The 17,843-nt window shown below is 40.2% G+C and overlaps 1 protein-coding gene across 1 annotated transcript in view; it reads left to right on the plus strand.

Moving 5' to 3' along the window:
- EHF (ETS homologous factor) overlaps positions 1 to 8,344 on the plus strand; it is a 34,169-nt gene extending 25,825 nt beyond the window's left edge. Inside the window, exons 7-9 of the mRNA XM_063398300.1 lie at positions 1,577 to 1,636; positions 4,039 to 4,234; positions 4,926 to 8,344. Coding sequence (XP_063254370.1) covers positions 1,577 to 1,636; positions 4,039 to 4,234; positions 4,926 to 5,025 — 356 coding nt within the window. The 3' untranslated portion in view covers positions 5,026 to 8,344. The remainder of the gene's footprint in view (positions 1 to 1,576; positions 1,637 to 4,038; positions 4,235 to 4,925) is intronic.
- The last annotated feature ends 9,499 nt before the right edge of the window (positions 8,345 to 17,843 follow it).

Raw genomic sequence — 17,843 nt, forward strand, 5'->3', positions numbered from 1 at the left:
AGTCTCCACGTAGGAGCTGTGGCAGAGCAGGAGGCTATTTACACAGCTGAAATCCAGAATAAATCACTGGCTAGGCAGAAGGCAACTGAACTTCCAAGAATAAATTTCCAGCTAAGTGGAGCATAACAAACATTTGCAAGCGAATTGTGGTATTTTAAAATGAGGAGGATTTATATGAGGGCAAATAAAGAACTGGGTCCTGCAGTCGTTACCTGGAGTTCCCACAGGCTTTTAATAACATATGGGGAATCATAATCTGAGGAAAGGCAGTGAAATAAGCCTCATTTTACTTCCCCCACACCACACCCCCCTCCCAGCTCAGTGAGGTTCAGGCTAGTTCCTGCTCTTTTGAGAGTGGGAAGGCAAAATGACTCAGAGCACGTTTGCTGCTTGGGGGTCAAGGACAGTAATTTATCAGACTTAGAATAGCAGAGGTTCGGCCTATCCCCACGGTCTTGTTCAGTTTATGTTTCCAGTTATGTATGAATAAAGCAAGTGTGTGAATAACTTTGCATCTACCTTTTCACATGCAGTTATTGCAGTAGCTTGTGCAAATCTGACAAGTTTCTATGCAAATAAATATTTCCTGTGAGTCATTTTCCCATGCAAATGCCTGGTTTCCATGAAAAGTATGATAATTGTGCATTCATAGAAGCTGGGAAAACATGCGTGGGACCTTAAGCTTTGCTTTATGGGATTCAGGGACGAGGTATGCTGAAAAGCAAACACAGAAGGGGCTCCCTCTCAGGTCTATCCCACAGATTTTGCGAGACTTGGAGCAATCAGATGAAAGATATTCATTAAGGACAAGAGCAGAGCCAGGCTGCGGTGGTTTGGGGGCGGGAGGGTTGAACGTGCAGACTGCGAGGTAGGTTACAGTCATGAACAGGCGGAACTCCTTTTTTTTTCATTTCTGAAGGAATGCTTGTGCCAGAAACCCTATTCCTCCTCTGGCTGGCTGCAGGTGATAAAGTACCATTGATGAGAAATGGCTTGTTCCTATGGCTCTGAGCCACAGAAAAATATACGCTAGTCCTGCTGCCAAAAACTCCTACCAGCGCAGCCCCTTTCCCCCACCCTGCCCCCCTAAACAACAGCGCTTTGCCAGTTCATTATGTTTTAGACAGGTAGGTGTTCTGTGCATTGGTACCAGCACATACATTTCCCATTAGATCATCTCTTCAGAAACAAATAAGCCCCCAAAGATACGTGCTTCAGCAAAGACTAAGATAATGGGACAATTCAGGATTCCTTTTACAGATGTGATGATCCTATTTTTCTCTCTCTCACACACAACATGAGGTGAGGTATTTGTTAATCAAATTTAGCTTTCAAAAGCCAAATGTTTACCTCTGCATTCATTCTTTATTCATCAATGGTCTCTTTGAGAAGTGTGCTGATTAACATATAGTACAGAAAACAAAACTCTCCCTCCTCACTTAGATTATGTTCCGAAAAGTGATTATCTTTAGAAGATATATTTGTTCTTTTTTGTGGTTTTATTTCTTTCAACCTGCTAGTCAATGGAAAGCTTTTAATAAAATTTACAAATAGGCTTCATTTTCCTTCTCTGCAGACTCTTCAGATGCAAAAAAATCACAAGATCATACTCCAAAGTCCCACACCAAGAAGCACAGTAAGTCAAAATCCATGCTTATAATGGATGGTTAGTTGATTGAAGGAAAAAGAAACAAATGAAAATCAGATCCTGTTTGGGAGGGAAGAGGAAGTATTTTGAAGACACAACTTGTTAAGTCATTATTGTGATTGAATTCTGGAAGGATCTGACTGTCTAATACTGCTTGTTTACATCACTTTAGGACTCAATATTGTTAAACTTTTCAAATTGTTTTTATCCATGAGGGCCTATGGGGAAGCAACCAGAAACCACCTTCCTTTGCCCTGTGTTGAACTGGGCTGGAGAGGTGGAGTACAGGAATGACGAGGAAGACCCAGGATTAAATCAGAAGGGCCTGTGTGTGGGCTCAGTCGTGCTCGTGCCTGTGCCTACCGGGTGCAGCACACACCACAGACCCTGCTGAGCATCTCCTTGCAGAACTTCTCACGCACGACATCACAAGCAAGCACCTGTGCCTCAATCTTGCCACCTTCTCATCCCCTGATGTGACAGTCTTTCCACTCCCCTCACCTACATTTTCTGCTAGTTTTTATTCAACTTGACTCTGAAGACAGGATACCATAATTGTGATTTCTGTACATAGTTCCATTAATGTACTTTACTGAGATTTTTAATGCTGAAAATATCCTATGTATGTATTTTCAATCCTATTTAATATCCTTATTATAATAGTAAAGCTCAGTATTGGTCTTTCACTGCATTTTGTGGTATTTGGGTTCATCCTGTTTCGATATGACCTCCAGATTATGTCTCTTCCTGACTCTTACTCTTGTTCTGTCGCTTTGCCCCACCAGAACTCCTGAACTTTATATCTGTACACAGATATCTGTGTGGTTTTTGTGTGTGTGTATAAAAGGGTTGTTCATGAAAGAACTAGACAGGACTAGTCTGAAGGAAGACCTGTGAAGAACTGAGGTCTGTCAGCTTGTTCAGCTTGGAGAAGAGAAGGCTGAATGTTGACCCATCCCAGTCTCCAGCATCCTCAGGGAGGGCAGTGGAGGGGGAGGTGCTGATCTCCTCTCTAGTGACCAGTGATAGGACATGAGGAAATGGAGTGAAAGTGTGTCAGGGAAAGTTTAGACTGCACAATAGAGAAGGTTCTTCACCCAGAGGGTGGTCAGTCAATGGAACAGGCTCCACAAGAAAGCGGTCACAGCTCCAAACCTGACAGAGTTCAAGGGATGTCTGGACAATTCTCTTAGTCATGTGGTTTAGTTCTAGGATGTCCTGCGAGGAGCAGGGAATAAGCCTTGATTTTTGTAGGTCCTTTCCAACTTGAGACATTCTGTGATTCTAACATTTCAGTCATAGCGTGGGCATACAAAACAGGTCACATTGGCAACCTGGGCTAATCCCCTTCATTTCCAGTTCCTTCAGTACTGCTCTGTATCATGACCATAAGTTACTGATGTCCAGATAAGCTAGGTCCGCCACATTTTAATGGGTCTATAAAACAATTATAATAATAAAGAAAAATATTGGATTAGTTGACTGAAATCTAATTCTACTTATACTGCACTGTATACCATTTTCAAGTTACCTTCACATCTTTGACTAGCTTGTTTCCTTCTTAATTTGGTCTAATTTCATGCTTTTGAAGTCAGACCAAAGGACTGCTGTCTTTCTGGCTTACCTTGTCACTGTGTTTATTGTTCTTCATTTGTAAATGACTTCATCTGACTTGATGGATTTATTTAATTTTTTTTTCTTTTGACCTGGACTTTCTGGTGCTATCTTTGTAGTAACTGTGAGATGTATTTGTGCTTAAACTGCGAGATCTACCTGTTGAACTTGGAGATCTGTTTTTGCCTTTTCTACACCATGGTCAAACTTTTTGTTTCCCTTTTTGCATACAGTTTTGGCTGGCCAGTTTTGTCACTGTCCTTCTATCCGCTCTACACCTTCTTACTTACTCATTCATGCAAAATTGCAGTTCCCCTCCCGTGCCTTCTGTCTGTCTTTTAAATGCAAGGAGGTTCGGTGCCTGCTTCACGGTAATGTCGGCTGTTTCATGTGCCATGCAATAATATCAGGTTACATGCTGTGCTGTAGACAGGGATCAGGAGAAATGGGCAAATAAGATGAGGGGAAGGCTTAAACTTGTTCTCTTTAGGGCAGAAACAGTGCCAAAGGCAGAAGGAAGCAGTGGGTGGTTTGGACTCTGCTTCCCCTGGTAGCTGGGCTCGTACGTGCCTGCCACAGGGCTCAGACTGCCTGAGGCCAATGCTTACCTGCAGTTGAAAGGCTGCCAGTGTTTTTCACCTGTATGTCTCTGAGGTGGGGGTCTTGTTCTCCAGAAACTATGGCCTGGGTGTTCACCCTCTGTAGATGACAAGAAAAATTGCAAGCATAGCCCAGAGAGCTCGAGACACTCCTTCTTGCCGTCTTTTCTTTTTCAGACCCTCGAGGAACTCATCTTTGGGAATTTATTCGAGATATTCTTCTCAATCCTGAGAAAAACCCAGGATTAATCAAGTGGGAAGACCGGTCAGAAGGTGTCTTCAGATTTTTAAAATCTGAAGCTGTGGCTCAGCTGTGGGGAAAGAAGAAGAACAACAGCAGCATGACTTACGAGAAACTCAGCCGGGCTATGAGGTGAGCTGGATGTTGCTGAGGAAGACTGTGGCACATACTGGATAGGACATGAGGAAATGGAGTAAATCTCCAACTGGATGGAGAATTTGTCTGACTTTTAAAAATGATTTGTCAACAGCAGCAGTTGCTTTCTTTGACAGTCTCTCAGACTAGTTTTGAGATTCTAGCATTATGTCCAAACGTTTAAATGGCCCAGTAATGGCTGGAGACGTTGTTTCCAGCAGTATTCAGAAACTGGGCATACCCCATAGCCATTGTTTTTAAATAGATGTTAGGATTTTCTTTCCTATTTGATTTAACATTTTGAGAATTTTCCCGTAATCTCTGAGACTTCAAAATATATTTTTAAAAGGGTGCTGAGGTTCTTTCCCAGTCTGATTTTCAGATCCTGGCTTGTCTGGGAAAAAACCCATGTGAAATCTCATAAGAGTGTGTGATAAATCTGGCAATATGCTTTGACCTGAAACATGGTGAAATTCAAACTCAGAAATTAATTAATGTAAAGGAAAAAAAGAAAATGTCCATTTTTCCTTCTCTGTGATTCAATTATAATTATCTTAGATATTACATATACATCTCAATAGAAAATAAAGACTTTTTAAGCTAGCTGAGGGATTGTCTAGTTGGCAGTGGCCTTTTAGGACCATAGGTGAATTTACTCTTATATCTTTTTCTGTTTTCATTTTAACAGATACTATTACAAAAGAGAAATCCTTGAGCGTGTGGATGGTCGGAGATTAGTATATAAATTTGGAAAGAATGCCCGTGGTTGGAGAGAAAATGAAAACTAAATATATCAAGAAATAACATTTAAAACACATGGATGTAAATATTCAAAGACTATTTTCTTATATTTATGTACCAAACTGGGGTGAAAAAACAATTCTACTTCTGTCGGGAAGAAAAAACATTATCATTATTGGTGTTAAAATTATTTTATTTGAAGTATGTCCTGTATGGGGAAAAAATGTACACAGTTTTCTGTGATATAAGTTAACATTATAGAACTATGATTATTTTTCCCTTCTTGTGAAGTTTTCCTCTTTTTTTTTTTTTTAATCATACAGGCATAATGTGATTAATGAGTTGTAAAGAAAGGGAAGGAGCTAAATATTAGGGCATTTAGGGAGTATGATAATCCACTCTGGAAGGCAACAACAAGTGGAAGAAACAGTAAAGCGTCTCTGAGCCAAGTAGCCTTTTTCCATAGTCAGATGGTTTATAGCTTTCCTTGGCCAACACCACTTGTTCCTTCCCTCCTCTGATTTCTGAGTGTTTTAATACTTTTCTGGCTTTCAGCTGCTTTTCTTGAATTAGACAGTGGGTTCCTCTTCAGCTGGCTTATGCCAGCCACAGGAGCAGTGGCTCTGCAAGGTGGTTGTTAGCATTTATTTCGAGAACCCATACTACCTCCACCACTGAGACCATTTTTTTTGGGCAGACATTTAGGACAAGACCTTACCTGATACTCAGTGTCCTCCCTAACCTCCAAAGAACATTCAGCTCACCCCAGGAAAAAAGCTATTTTTTGTTAACTAATATCTTTGGGGTGAACTGCTGGAAGAGTGTCAATCTTGGGGACCAAAAGCTGTTGAAGGAAGATTGTTTTCTGACTGGGCAAACTTATTAAAAAGCACTGGTTTCCCAGTAGGAATGTTAATAATCCTCTCACCCTCTTGCACATCTAATTAAAGCTTTTAAGTCTGTGCCATATGGAGCAGTGAGGAGGTGGGCAAGCAGAATGTTTATTAATCCCCTGGCATGAGGAAGCAGTCTCCCCAGGTACTTCAAGCTATGTGGTCCTCCTGGAAGGTCAAATCTCACTTGGACAGGTACTTTGAGAAATGCAAAGCTAAACCATGTGTGAAATATTACTTCCCTTTGCTTTCCTCAAGTCTAACTCTATACTGTACTTGTACTTGTCAGTTGTGCTTGGGATTCTTAGTTGGAGGAAAAACCCCATCAACATAAAGGGACATTCAGATCTGGGTCAGTATTTTGGATTCACCTCTAGCAGCTCTATGCAGATACTGAGCGTTCGTCGGCAGCTTTTCCTTTCTCCAGCTCACAAATGCTTTCTGCTGGCACTGAGGGTATGCAAAATGTAGGGAAATAAATACTGGAGGAGGCAGCACTTCACCAGGTCACTGAGTATGTGAGATGTGGGAGTTGAGAAACAGGATTGTCTTGGTGATGTTAACAGAGGTGAAACCAAGATCAATTTCAAATCACTTTTTCAGGGATGGGGAATTTGGAAAACAATAACAGTAATAGTCCAAGACTAAAAAAAGAAAAAGAAAGAAGAAGGAAAATTAAGAATATTAAATCCATCCAGTATCTATTTCCTGAGGCATCTCCTGGGTTTGAATCCATATTAGCTTGAAAAACAGCAAGATACAGCTGGAGGTTGCAGAATATTCCATTTTTGTTTGTCTTAAAAGGAAATAGAGATGAAACCAAGAGACAACAGAAGTATCAATATGAAGGGTATAAAAAGTGCTTAGCAACAATTTGTAGGCAAACATGAAAGCCTGACTTGTTATCTACACATGTAGGGCATGTTAAACAATAACACCACCTCCTACACTGTGTATGCCAGAGCTGTCACCATCAATTACCCATACATGACAATTTTTACTTTTCATAACCTGGGTGGAGAGAGCTTCATCTTATTTACAAATCAAATAATAAGCCTGTGTACTTCAAAGCATTTTTTTCTCTCAGTCTATCTCTGGTTTTTTTTTGTCTGTCTGTGCTAGCCTTGCTTGCTTTTGCGCAACTCAATAATTTCCTTTTTTAGCTTAATTTGCTACATTCCACTTCCTTTACCATAATTTTGTAGTTCATATAACAAGAATCAGGCCACTAGATGAGCAGAGCACTTTCATTTTGCTCCTAAGACCATTTCTTCCCCCCTACCTGATGGATATTTGTAGCCCTTTGCTCCATGCTCTTCACACCACATCCACACCTCGGGTGAGAATCTGAGATCAGTGATACCATCACAAATCTGCAAGGTAGTTGTACCTTATCTCAGGTTAACATATCTCTTATAGCAATGGATTGTAATACTTCATGAATTTGCTTTCTAGATCTCTCACAAAATTTCTTGGGAGATAAAATGGACCTGTGATATACTCATGTCACCACTTGGTTGCTGAGCAGTAGCTAAACCTGCTTTTAAAGGTTTTGAAAGATAAAAGTACTTAGAAGCATACTGTGTAAATTGAGAGAGTGGTTTATGTTGGGGTGCAGTATAAATGGTCTTCCACTGTCACGTCTTTCAGCACGTGGAAATCATGCAAGTTTCTGTTACCACCCTGCAGGACTTTGCAGTGTAGTAGGTACTTGTCATTCAGCATTACAATAGCACAAAGTTGGAATAGAAGCCAGCCAACATTTACTCTGTTTTACAAATGTATTAACCTTTGCCTAAGACAAACACAAAGGACTGTTTAAAACTACAGTTCTTGCCAAGGACAGATGCAACCAACCAAAGAGACTCTTTTTACCAGGCCTAAGCACACGGAGAAAATGAAGAGATGAATTTTTATGTAAATTGCTATTTAAACAGAAAGCATTTCTGATTGCTCTTTTATTTTGTATTTCAGAGGCTGGGCAATCATATTTCTAGATGTATCCTTTAAGTTAGCAGCTGCTGAACTGGTAGCACCATGTGTATAGATTTTTATTGTACCATAATTTTTCATATGTATAAAGCTCTAGATAGGAGAGTATATAGTATTTATACAGTTACATGCAAATCACAATGTCAAAGGGTTGGCATGAGCACTCTCAATATTTTCTACACAAAATTAAAGCAACTTGCTCTAAAAACATCCTGAGAAACTGTATGTAGGCTGTTGAACTACATAAACATTAAAATGTTTAGTTACATTTTCATCTTTCTGCAGCACATTGCATAATTCCTGCTTGCTTCTCACAGCATCGTCTTCAATGTCTGTGTGTGGAAACAAATCCAAGTTAGATATTTAACTATTGCTATTGTTAATCTCAGCTTGGAGACAATGTATTCACAAAATACTTCTAAAGACTGTTTCTATTTTTGTGAATATGGCATAAATTCAAATAAAACACTCATGAAAGAAATTATTTGATTAATGTTTATCTTCCCTTTTTATGTCTTGTGATTGGAAGTGACTAATGTGAATTCTTTCAGTACTGAAGAATATTTCAATATTGGTGAAAGGACTGCTGTAACTATGATAAAATCCAATAGCTTAAATTTACTAATGTGTTGAATACCCCATCCACTGTGAAGATATTTGGTTTCCAAACCTGTTTTATGTCTCACAGGCCTCACTGAAATAATGGATTATGTCAACACAGCTAGACTGCCTTTCTTGTTTGGCTGCTAAACTCAACAAAGGCCTTACTTCAGCACTGATTTAACTTTAAGGTATTTTGAAGTGTGTGCAAGAGCTAGGCTGATTAAGGATGCCATTACTCACACTGAGCGTTTCCTTTACCGAATCAAAGCAGCTAAAACGATGAAATCCTGTCCTTCATGTTATTTTTCCATCTAAGTGGTGGCTAAGAAAAGGAGACATCTCTCCTGGTTTACTCTGCAGTTTGAGGTAAAAAGGTGAAAATGCCTACAATTAAAAGCAAGTCAAGGCAGACTCCTGTGGCATTTGCAGTCTGGGGGCTGTGGCTGTGCCAGCTGGGTGCGAGGGTGCCGTGTGTGGCTTGGGAGAGGCCACCCTGTAGCCTCTGAGGTGCCCTGCTGGGTGTCCTGGGCTGGCAGCACGAGGTGGTGCAGGGCAGCCAGTCTGACCCACAGAGCTGAGCCTGCTGCTGTGCCAGCACGTCTGGAGTTGGGCTGGAAACTCAATCATGACTGCAATAGGACAAGCCACACAATCACGCTATGTAATCTGCAAATGGGCATAATTTTAAGCAAGTGAGTGGTTCCCCTGCCTTTGAAATGATGCATATGGGTGTTCTAGGATGGTGGCTCTAGGAGTGTTCAGTCTATATTGAATCAGTTTATCTTTGAACCTGTAATTTCAAAGGGGCTCCAATATTATGTCCACATAAGTAGGAGGATGGGTTTGAATTTTGAATGTAGGTACAAACCCCGTGTTTAGCATACAAAATCAGTGTCCCAAAAGAGTGGTCATAGTTGGACAACTTGGGAGTCTCAAACTGGATTTCAAAAGGAATTGGAACTAGATTTCAGGCAAGTTCAGACTCAGATTTGAATAAGCACAGCTGGTTTTCCAGTAAATGGTTGGGGCTTTTGTTTCAAACAAGCTGAGGCCAATATGTGAAACAAACACAGATGAGAATATTATTTGGAAACATGCAAATAAGTGCACACTTAATATACTCCCCCTACAAAAAAACCCAACCAAACCAACCAAACCCCAAAAACCCCAAACAAGCAAACAAAAAAAACCCCAACCCCCTTCCCCCATAAAACCACCACCAGCAACAACAAAACAACAACAACAAAACCCCCACAAAAAACACACAAAAAACCCCAAGCAAACCGAGACTCTTCTTTGGCTGTCACTTAAAATTGAGGAAAACTTCAGCTTTCAGCTGTGTTCTAAGGCCACCTGAAATAAAAATTCAAGGCAAAATTCAGTTTACAAATCCTATGTAAACTGAGAATAAGTAAGAGGAGTGGTGTAAACAGTCTGCCTACATCCTAATGTTATATAAATTTGGGTGCATGTCTGCATCAAAGACAAGTGAGAACTGCTTCAGGTAAGTGAAATCTGGTGAAAGTGAAATCTGGTAAGTGAAACTAGCAAAAAAAAAAAAAAAGGTGGTTTAGAGTTACCATTACTAATAGCTTCCAATAAATGGGTTAGTTACAATAATTTGAAAGATAGGTTATCTATCTGGATTTTCAGTATTTGCTCCCTTGCTGGTGAAGCTTTGCACACTAAGTCCTAAACTTTGTGCAAGCCAAGAATTTCCTCCAACAACCACCCTTTCCCCAGATATTTAGCTCCTTCAGTACTTGAATGTTAGAGAAAATGTTAGGGAAAGAAACAAATAAGGCAGGAGGAAGAGACTGAGTTGATGACCAAGTCTTAATGCACCAAAAGTTCTGTGTGGAAATACAAAGGCTGTATGTGCAAAAAAATTTAATAACATCCACGCCAGTCTATTTATAGTCTTTCCATCAGAGGATGGTTGCAAAAATTGAACATAAATTAGTGTTTACAAGTTTAATTATAACTTTTAGAAGAACAAGAAATTATAGTACTATGTGTACAGCATCATCTTTTGTACGTGAAAAAATCAATTATGAAAAATGACTGAAGCATTATTTCTGCTGAAGAGTTTCTCCCCTCTGTATTCAGTATGGTGTGATACCCTCCTTGCTTTCATCTTGGTTTGAAATTCAGCAATAAGATTCAATCTCAACAGAGGGAATGAAGATGGAGATGGAGGATCTGTATTGTTGTAGCAGGTATTTCAAAACAAATAGGCAAACTGTAGCTTCTTCTTGCTAAATTTTTCGTTCCTTATTTAGCATTTATACTGTCCCTGGGAACAACATATGAAATTGGGGATAAATAACAGTATCAGTGACACATCTTGTGAATTTTGCAGAGGAGTCTCCCTGTCTGTCTGTAGGAGTGGTGAGGAGACCTCCATAGCATGAAGATTGTGAAAGCCTCCTTCTTACACGTGAGTATGTTGAGAGGCTGAATACAACACCTTAAAAACTGTTTTCTAAAGCTCCTGTGTTTTGAAAGCTTTGGACAATAATGCAGCCTTCAGCATTGTGTAGGAAGGGGATTATTGTACTTCACATCTGACTAGGGATGCGCAGGATGGCCTCAGAGCAGCCCATGGGTGAGGAGAGGTGCTGTGTTTGAATCCTTGCTGCAGCCTCTGGAGACCGCAGGACTCGCTCTGTTCTGGGGTCTGGTGCCACTGCACACCTTCATCTGCATTTCTCAGATGTGCCAAGGCAAAGGCTGAGGACTTTTAAGAATGCATCCCGATGCTTTTGTGAGTGCTGCAGAAAGGTCAGAGGATTACAGGCACTGCTAAAGTTCCTGGAGGTGCCATGAGGATGCTAAGACACAGCTGCCAGCTGGAGATACTGAAGTGGTTTGGGAGAGGAGACTGTCCCTTCTTCAAGTGTTGCCAGTTTTGCTCTCTATTTGTCAGCTTCTGTCTCCATTTTTTTTCTCACATCCCCTTTCCGCAAGGGGTGTGGTGGTTGTAAATCACTGGCTGTACTCATTGGAAACTCCTCTTTCCCTGGAAGGGGATGTAAAATGTTTGTTTTCTGAGTTGGCTTTCATGGGCTAAGACCAAACCCTTTGGCTCAAGTTCACATCTTTATAGGCTGTTAATATGCCAAGATGGGGAATTTCAAAAGTGCAACACAAATCTGTGACCAGGGCTCTCTTAGAGAGTCACTGAAGTTCAGAGAGGATGGAGGCTCACGCCACAGGTCTGATCTTGCCCAGCTCCTGTGGACTATGGTGCTTCTCAGCACAGTCATCCCGTGAAGCCTGTGCCCAAACACTGACAGAAGGAGAAACAACATTCACCACCAAATACTCACAGACTGGAATCTTATGCTGTCTAAGATCCCTGTATTTTCAAAGAAAGCTTAAATAGACAGACAATTAATTAAAAAAAAGAAAAAGAGGAGAGATCACCTTGAGTTTCATCCTGCTCACAGCAGATAGAATCATAATGTCTCAGGTAATTAGCTTTGCCTGAGATGATGATCGCTCATTTTAGGAGTGTATAAAATCTATGAGTTGTGAGGTGAGGCAACCTGCAACTCTCCATGCATCCTTCTAGAATTCCCTCTGTACTCCTATATCTCTCTCTAAATCATACCTCCTCTCCTGGGGAAAGGCTCACCAGAGTTTATCAGATTCAATTACTGCTGTTTCATATCAATGTTCTCATGTGAAATCAGAATACAAATAAGCCAAGACTACCTCCATACCCCCAAACAATTACAAATGCCGATGATTCACCAGTTATTCATGCCAAACCAATATTTTTCAGTATTTTATAGTTCATGAGTGAAACATTTCAGCATGTTCAGACTGAAATCACTGGCATGCCAGGAGGCATTTCGTGTAGAAGGGCATTCTGCATGGGGACACATGGCATACCCAGCAGCTGTCATGCAATCACATTTGCTTTATGGACACTTTTTACTTTTCCAGGAGGTTTGGAGGTGAAGGGTTAATAAAAGTTCTATTTACTTTCAAGAAAGTTTAGAGTTTGATGATAAAGATAATCCAATTTTTTACTTTACTGTAAGACACACACATTGCCCTGCTACTTGCCAGACTTTTCATCTGATGTAATTTTTAAATACACATACAATGAAAAGTTATGTGCTGGTGTTAAAACTTTTTTTTTCCTGGTGTGTAGAAAGAATTCAATTCACTATGCATGGATAACCCATTTGTTTATACTCAGGTTAAGAACAAAGCCAGCTAATAAGCTTTGCTGTCACCTTAAATAAATGGTTTCACAAGATAATAACTCCATGCAGCTACGCCCAAGGGTCATCAGCATTTTTAAAGACTCTTTATGTTTCAGAAAAAGAAGACACACTGTAAAAACCAGCAACACTGTGGAGAGCTATTAAAAACTGCTATTTTGTTTGGATGTCAAGGTTAAGTGTTACTGAGGACCTGTGGCCACCAAGGCTTTAAGCAGATCCCGCAACCCAAAAAGGGTGTACACCATCAAGCCTTTCCCCAGCTTGGAGGAAGGCAAGGCTGGAAATTCAGCCTTATCACAAACATATGTCCCAGCTCATCCACCATGTGAAACACCTTGAGCTTGATTGCAGATAATAGTCATAGCCTGTTCAAGCTGACTTGAAATCCTGCTGAAAGGGCAGCTCTGGCTCTCTCGTCTTGTTTCTCTGTGCCTGTTTGTTGCCTAGGGTTTGTATCAGCACTGCCAGATGTGGAAGTTACTCTGAGTGAAAGAGGGTAAGTCTTTTTGTTACATCGCCCTATGCTGAGGCCACAGGATCATTAGTCCCAACTCAAGGGAGCAACTGGAAACCTGTAGTCAGAGGAACAGGAGTGGGAGATTACTTCCTACCCCTTTAGCAGCTCTTTGAGTTAGATCAGTGTAAGCCAATCTGTGAAACCTCAAGTGATCACCTGCTTCCTGCGTATGTGTGTGAGAAACTATGATGTGTACAAATATATAAATTAGCAACACCTTTCTTTTAATTTTGTTAATGAGATAATTTTGTGTTTTACTTTTGTGATGACGTTTCTCTGGCCTTAAGATGTTTCTTTATACTTAGCAAAGCACAAATCTCCAGGGACCAGTGAGATTGGGGTAACATAAAATGTGGCAATCCAGGGGCATTGCACACTTCCTCTGCCAGGCAACACAGCTGAGTTTTCTGGGGAGTCAGTAACACTGGGTATTCATTTGAGAAAGATACCTCCTACTGTGTGTCCTCACAGGATGGTGAGGAGGTCACATGAATCACATCATGAATCAAGGATCTCTGAAACTCCGACAACCATGCCTGGGGAGTAAGGGAAGAGAGGGGATCAAAGCTACTTATAAACGGGGTGGGGGTTGGTGTTATTTATATCTCTATCTAAGATAAAGAGATATTAGTGGTGGAATATAATTTTTAAAAAGGAGAAACTGTAAAGATGAATTTTGGGAGTAACTTCTTAACGGTGCAGCTTGTACTTCTGAAGGGCAGGTTGAGTAACTGGAGGTACTTGTCTGCAGAGCTGCTCTGTGCTCACTGTTCTGCAGCACACTGTCAGAACTAGAAAATATTTTAACAGTTATGACTGGCATTGCTGTATGATGCATTAATTGAGTCCTTTTGAACTCTGAATGCTGCATTTGCCCCTTAATGTCTGAGAATAATTACCTCATCTCTCCTAAGGGACGTGGTTGAGGCCCCGTCACTGAGCACCAGTAGGGCCTGATTTTCAGAGGCAGTGAGCAATCACCTATCCCGTGAAAGCTGAAGATGGAAAATAAATTGCAGATAAAAATCTGGTGCCAGCAGAGGGACGGGATAGCTGTGACCTGTTATATATTTTTTCCGTTTCAAACGTCTGGGATTGTGCTATTTGTGTTCACCTGATATGCTAGTAAATACATTTAAAAAAAAAAATACTCTGTACTCAACCCACACAGCTCAGTTCCTCTGCCAATTCCCACCACTTGTTTCCTCAGCCCATTGAAAATGCTTGGTTGAAAAAAAACCCTATGAAACCACAAGTGGAGTGGATCATTACACCCCTGCAAAGGCTTGGTTGCAGACAATTAATTTCTTTTGGCTAGATTATTCCCAGGGCTTACACATCTGCCCAAAGGAGCGAAGCAGCAAAATGCATCTCCTACCTAACGCTGAGCAGCAACTACACATTTGGTTTTGGGTGTGGTGTACAGGCCAGAAATCTGTTCTGTACTCATGAGCATGGGCATAGAGGTGATATGGAGACATGGCAATGTTTCTCTGCCTCAGGTGGTGGACAAGAGGAGATGAGAACTGCCCTGTGAGGAGTAGATGCTCCTACTTCCTTCCAGGAAAAGTTAGGAAAGAAAATACAACTCTGAGTAAGTTTATGGGTTTATTTGAACCAAGACAGCTGCAAGTATCCTTTTATGTCCTACTTAAGGAGCTTGAGGTACTGTGAGGTCTCTGGTCCAAATGTTTATGTAGTGGAAGGTGGATCTCTTTATGGCTGGGGAGGCCAAGACACTGCAGTAACAGTGCCCATCCTCCCTTTTGTGCTATGTCCCGGTGAAAAGGCAGGCACACACACTGCAGTGGAAAGGGATAGCATTGAGAGAGTTCAAGTTTTGCTATCTTGAGATGCTCTGGAGTATGTTGGTTTTTTTGAATCTACCAAATGCAATAAAGTATAAATCCTAACTATGACCTGGATCATTACCTGCATGTGGAAATGTACCCATGACCCATTGTGTCACACACGTATTTGTACGTGAGTGGGTTCCCAGAGAAATTATCCTACATATGGAGTCCAAACTTGCCAGTCACTTCAGGATGTGTCCTCTCATTTTCTCACTGGCAAAGTCTGATTTTTTTTTTCCTCCTCTGGCTATTGTAGCAAAACTATTGTTTTGAGATAATGGAGTTGGAGGCTACATTCTTATTTCCTTTAGAGTAATCCTAATCCATTTCTCCTAAATTCTGCTTTTGATAACCAGGGTGGTGTGCTCATACCTCTATGAAGTGCTGTGTGTTTACTTATTAAGGGACTTTGTTGAGTGCACAGGAATATAAAAAGAATTGTTTTGGTTTCGGTCACTTGGAGGGATCTTGCAGTGGATGGTATCAACCATTTCAGACAGAGACTCTGCAGAGTTCACTGCTGTGCCATGTTGTATTCAGACACAGATCTTTCTCAGTGCTTCAGGTGATTGCAGCTGAAGCACAAAGCTGGCTTTAGACAAATGTGTAAGTGGGAGATGCAGCAGCAACACCTATTCTCACGGAGTTATTTCTGGAGTGTGATATGCTTGAAAAGACCATTTCTGCAATGCCTTTTGGTTTATTATACAGCTTTATTTTCTGCTCTAATGTGGGTAAAGCAATAGTTTGCCACAGGTATATACTCCATATATCCCACAGATGAGACAGCATGAGTAATGGTCTCTGGAGTTTTTTACTCATAAATTTCTAACTCTGGGCCTGTCAGTCTCATTTCACCACGTAGAAACTATAGCCTAGGTACTGAGCATGGTATAAAAGTGAAAAATTTCTACTAGTAGGTTTTCCTTGATGCATGTCTCAGGGAAAAAACAGGAAAGAAATACTAGGTTCTTAAATTAATCACAATGTTTTTTGTGTTGGGTTGGTTTTATGCTTATTTTTCATCCAGAAGGCATGTTGCAAATAAGTAGAAGCAGCCATGACTTATAACTTCTAAAATTTTAACATACTATTTTTAAAAATATCTTGAATTTTTAAAAAAATATACTACAATATATATAAAAAAAGTTATTTTTTAGTTTGGAATAGCTTTCTTTTATTTTTCCTTTTTTTCTCTTTACCCATATGACCAATGAGAGCCTTTTGAAACTTTCCCACTGGAAATTTGGTTGGACTCCTGATTACCACACCCACACAAATTAAGATCAGAAAAAAAGAAATAACAACTCAGAATGGAATGCTAAAAGAACATGAATGTTTCACATCAGCATTCTTTCCAAAATCTACTCAAAAGGTTTAGGAAGGTGTTTGATGCGATCTTTGAGTTGTTAACAATTTGTTCAGAAAAGCAAATCAGAGCTATGGTAAACAGAACAAGGTAAATACAGAAAATGTACTGTAAAGGGGGATGGTGAGGAGAAGAGGACCAAGTCAAATGTAGGTCAGAAAATGTAACTTCAGCATCTCCAAAATTGCTACCCATACTCTATTTGCAAAATACGTGTAAAGACACAATGGATTTCCAAGCACAATCCCAACCACTCTTATTCTGTGTCAGCATGACAGGCTGATATCTCTTTATAAATAGGAGAAAGAGCATGTTAGGTTTACCGTGGTGGGCTTTTGACTGCTTCATAGATACCTTCATAAACAAGGTATGGAAACAGGATCCTAAAGAAATTACTCTAAATTGTGCTCAAACTACTTGCAAAATTGTACTCCAGGAGTAGCTATTAATGATTCACTGTTAAACTAAGTTGAATTAAATGTGACTCCACTGTGATCTTTCATGGGCCAAATACTATTCAGTATTTTCATTAATGACTTTGCTTATGAAAAACAGAGTCAGTTTGCTGAGTTTGTAGGTCATGCCAGCCAGCTCTTTGAAGGAAAGGATGAAAATTCTGAACAATGATGATACATGAGAGAAATGATAAAGTAAATAAGTAAAAGGCCATTCCAGACAAACAAAAGCAAGAGCAATGGCTCAATGTGTTGCACAAATATACAAGTTGCACAAATATGAAGTGGTAAATAACTTACTGGATGGTTGTTTTGTAAAAAGAAGGAATGCAGTGCTGCAGTGGATCACTGGTTATAAATGAGTTGGCAGTGCCATGCTGCTGTGGAAAAATAGATGAGAACGTATAAATAGGTGTGACAGCTGTGAGATAATAGCACTGCCCTTCCAGCCTACTCAGCAGAGGAGGGACTAGCTTTAGATACAGCAACATGTTCAGCTTTGGACACTGTACTTCTTTTAAAATTAAAAATAAAAAGCCAAACAAAACTGGTTGCCTGGTAGTGCAACAAGAATGACTGGAGAGCTAGTAAAGATGTTTTATGGAGAAAGTCTGGAAAACCAGGGTTATTTTACAGAAGAATGGTAGCAGTCTTCAAACATGTAAGAAGTTGTGAGAAAAAAAGAAAAAAACCCTTCTTCTGTTAGTGAGACAAAATGAGAAATAACAAGCCAAAACTATACTGAATGAAATTTGGATTACATGTATGCAAGAGATTTGTGATGATGTGGATAGGAATCCCAGCACCAGACATTTGTTAGACCAGTATCTTGGGGAATTACATAAGTGCAGGCGATCTTTTGTTTGGATGAGGGATGAACTGGCATCATCTAAGATCTTTTCCAGCTTGGCTTTTTATGACTCTGCAATATGCCTTTGTGAA

The sequence above is a fragment of the Prinia subflava genome, chromosome 5 (genome assembly GCF_021018805.1).
Source record: "Prinia subflava isolate CZ2003 ecotype Zambia chromosome 5, Cam_Psub_1.2, whole genome shotgun sequence".
Taxonomy (NCBI): Eukaryota; Metazoa; Chordata; class Aves; order Passeriformes; family Cisticolidae; genus Prinia; species Prinia subflava.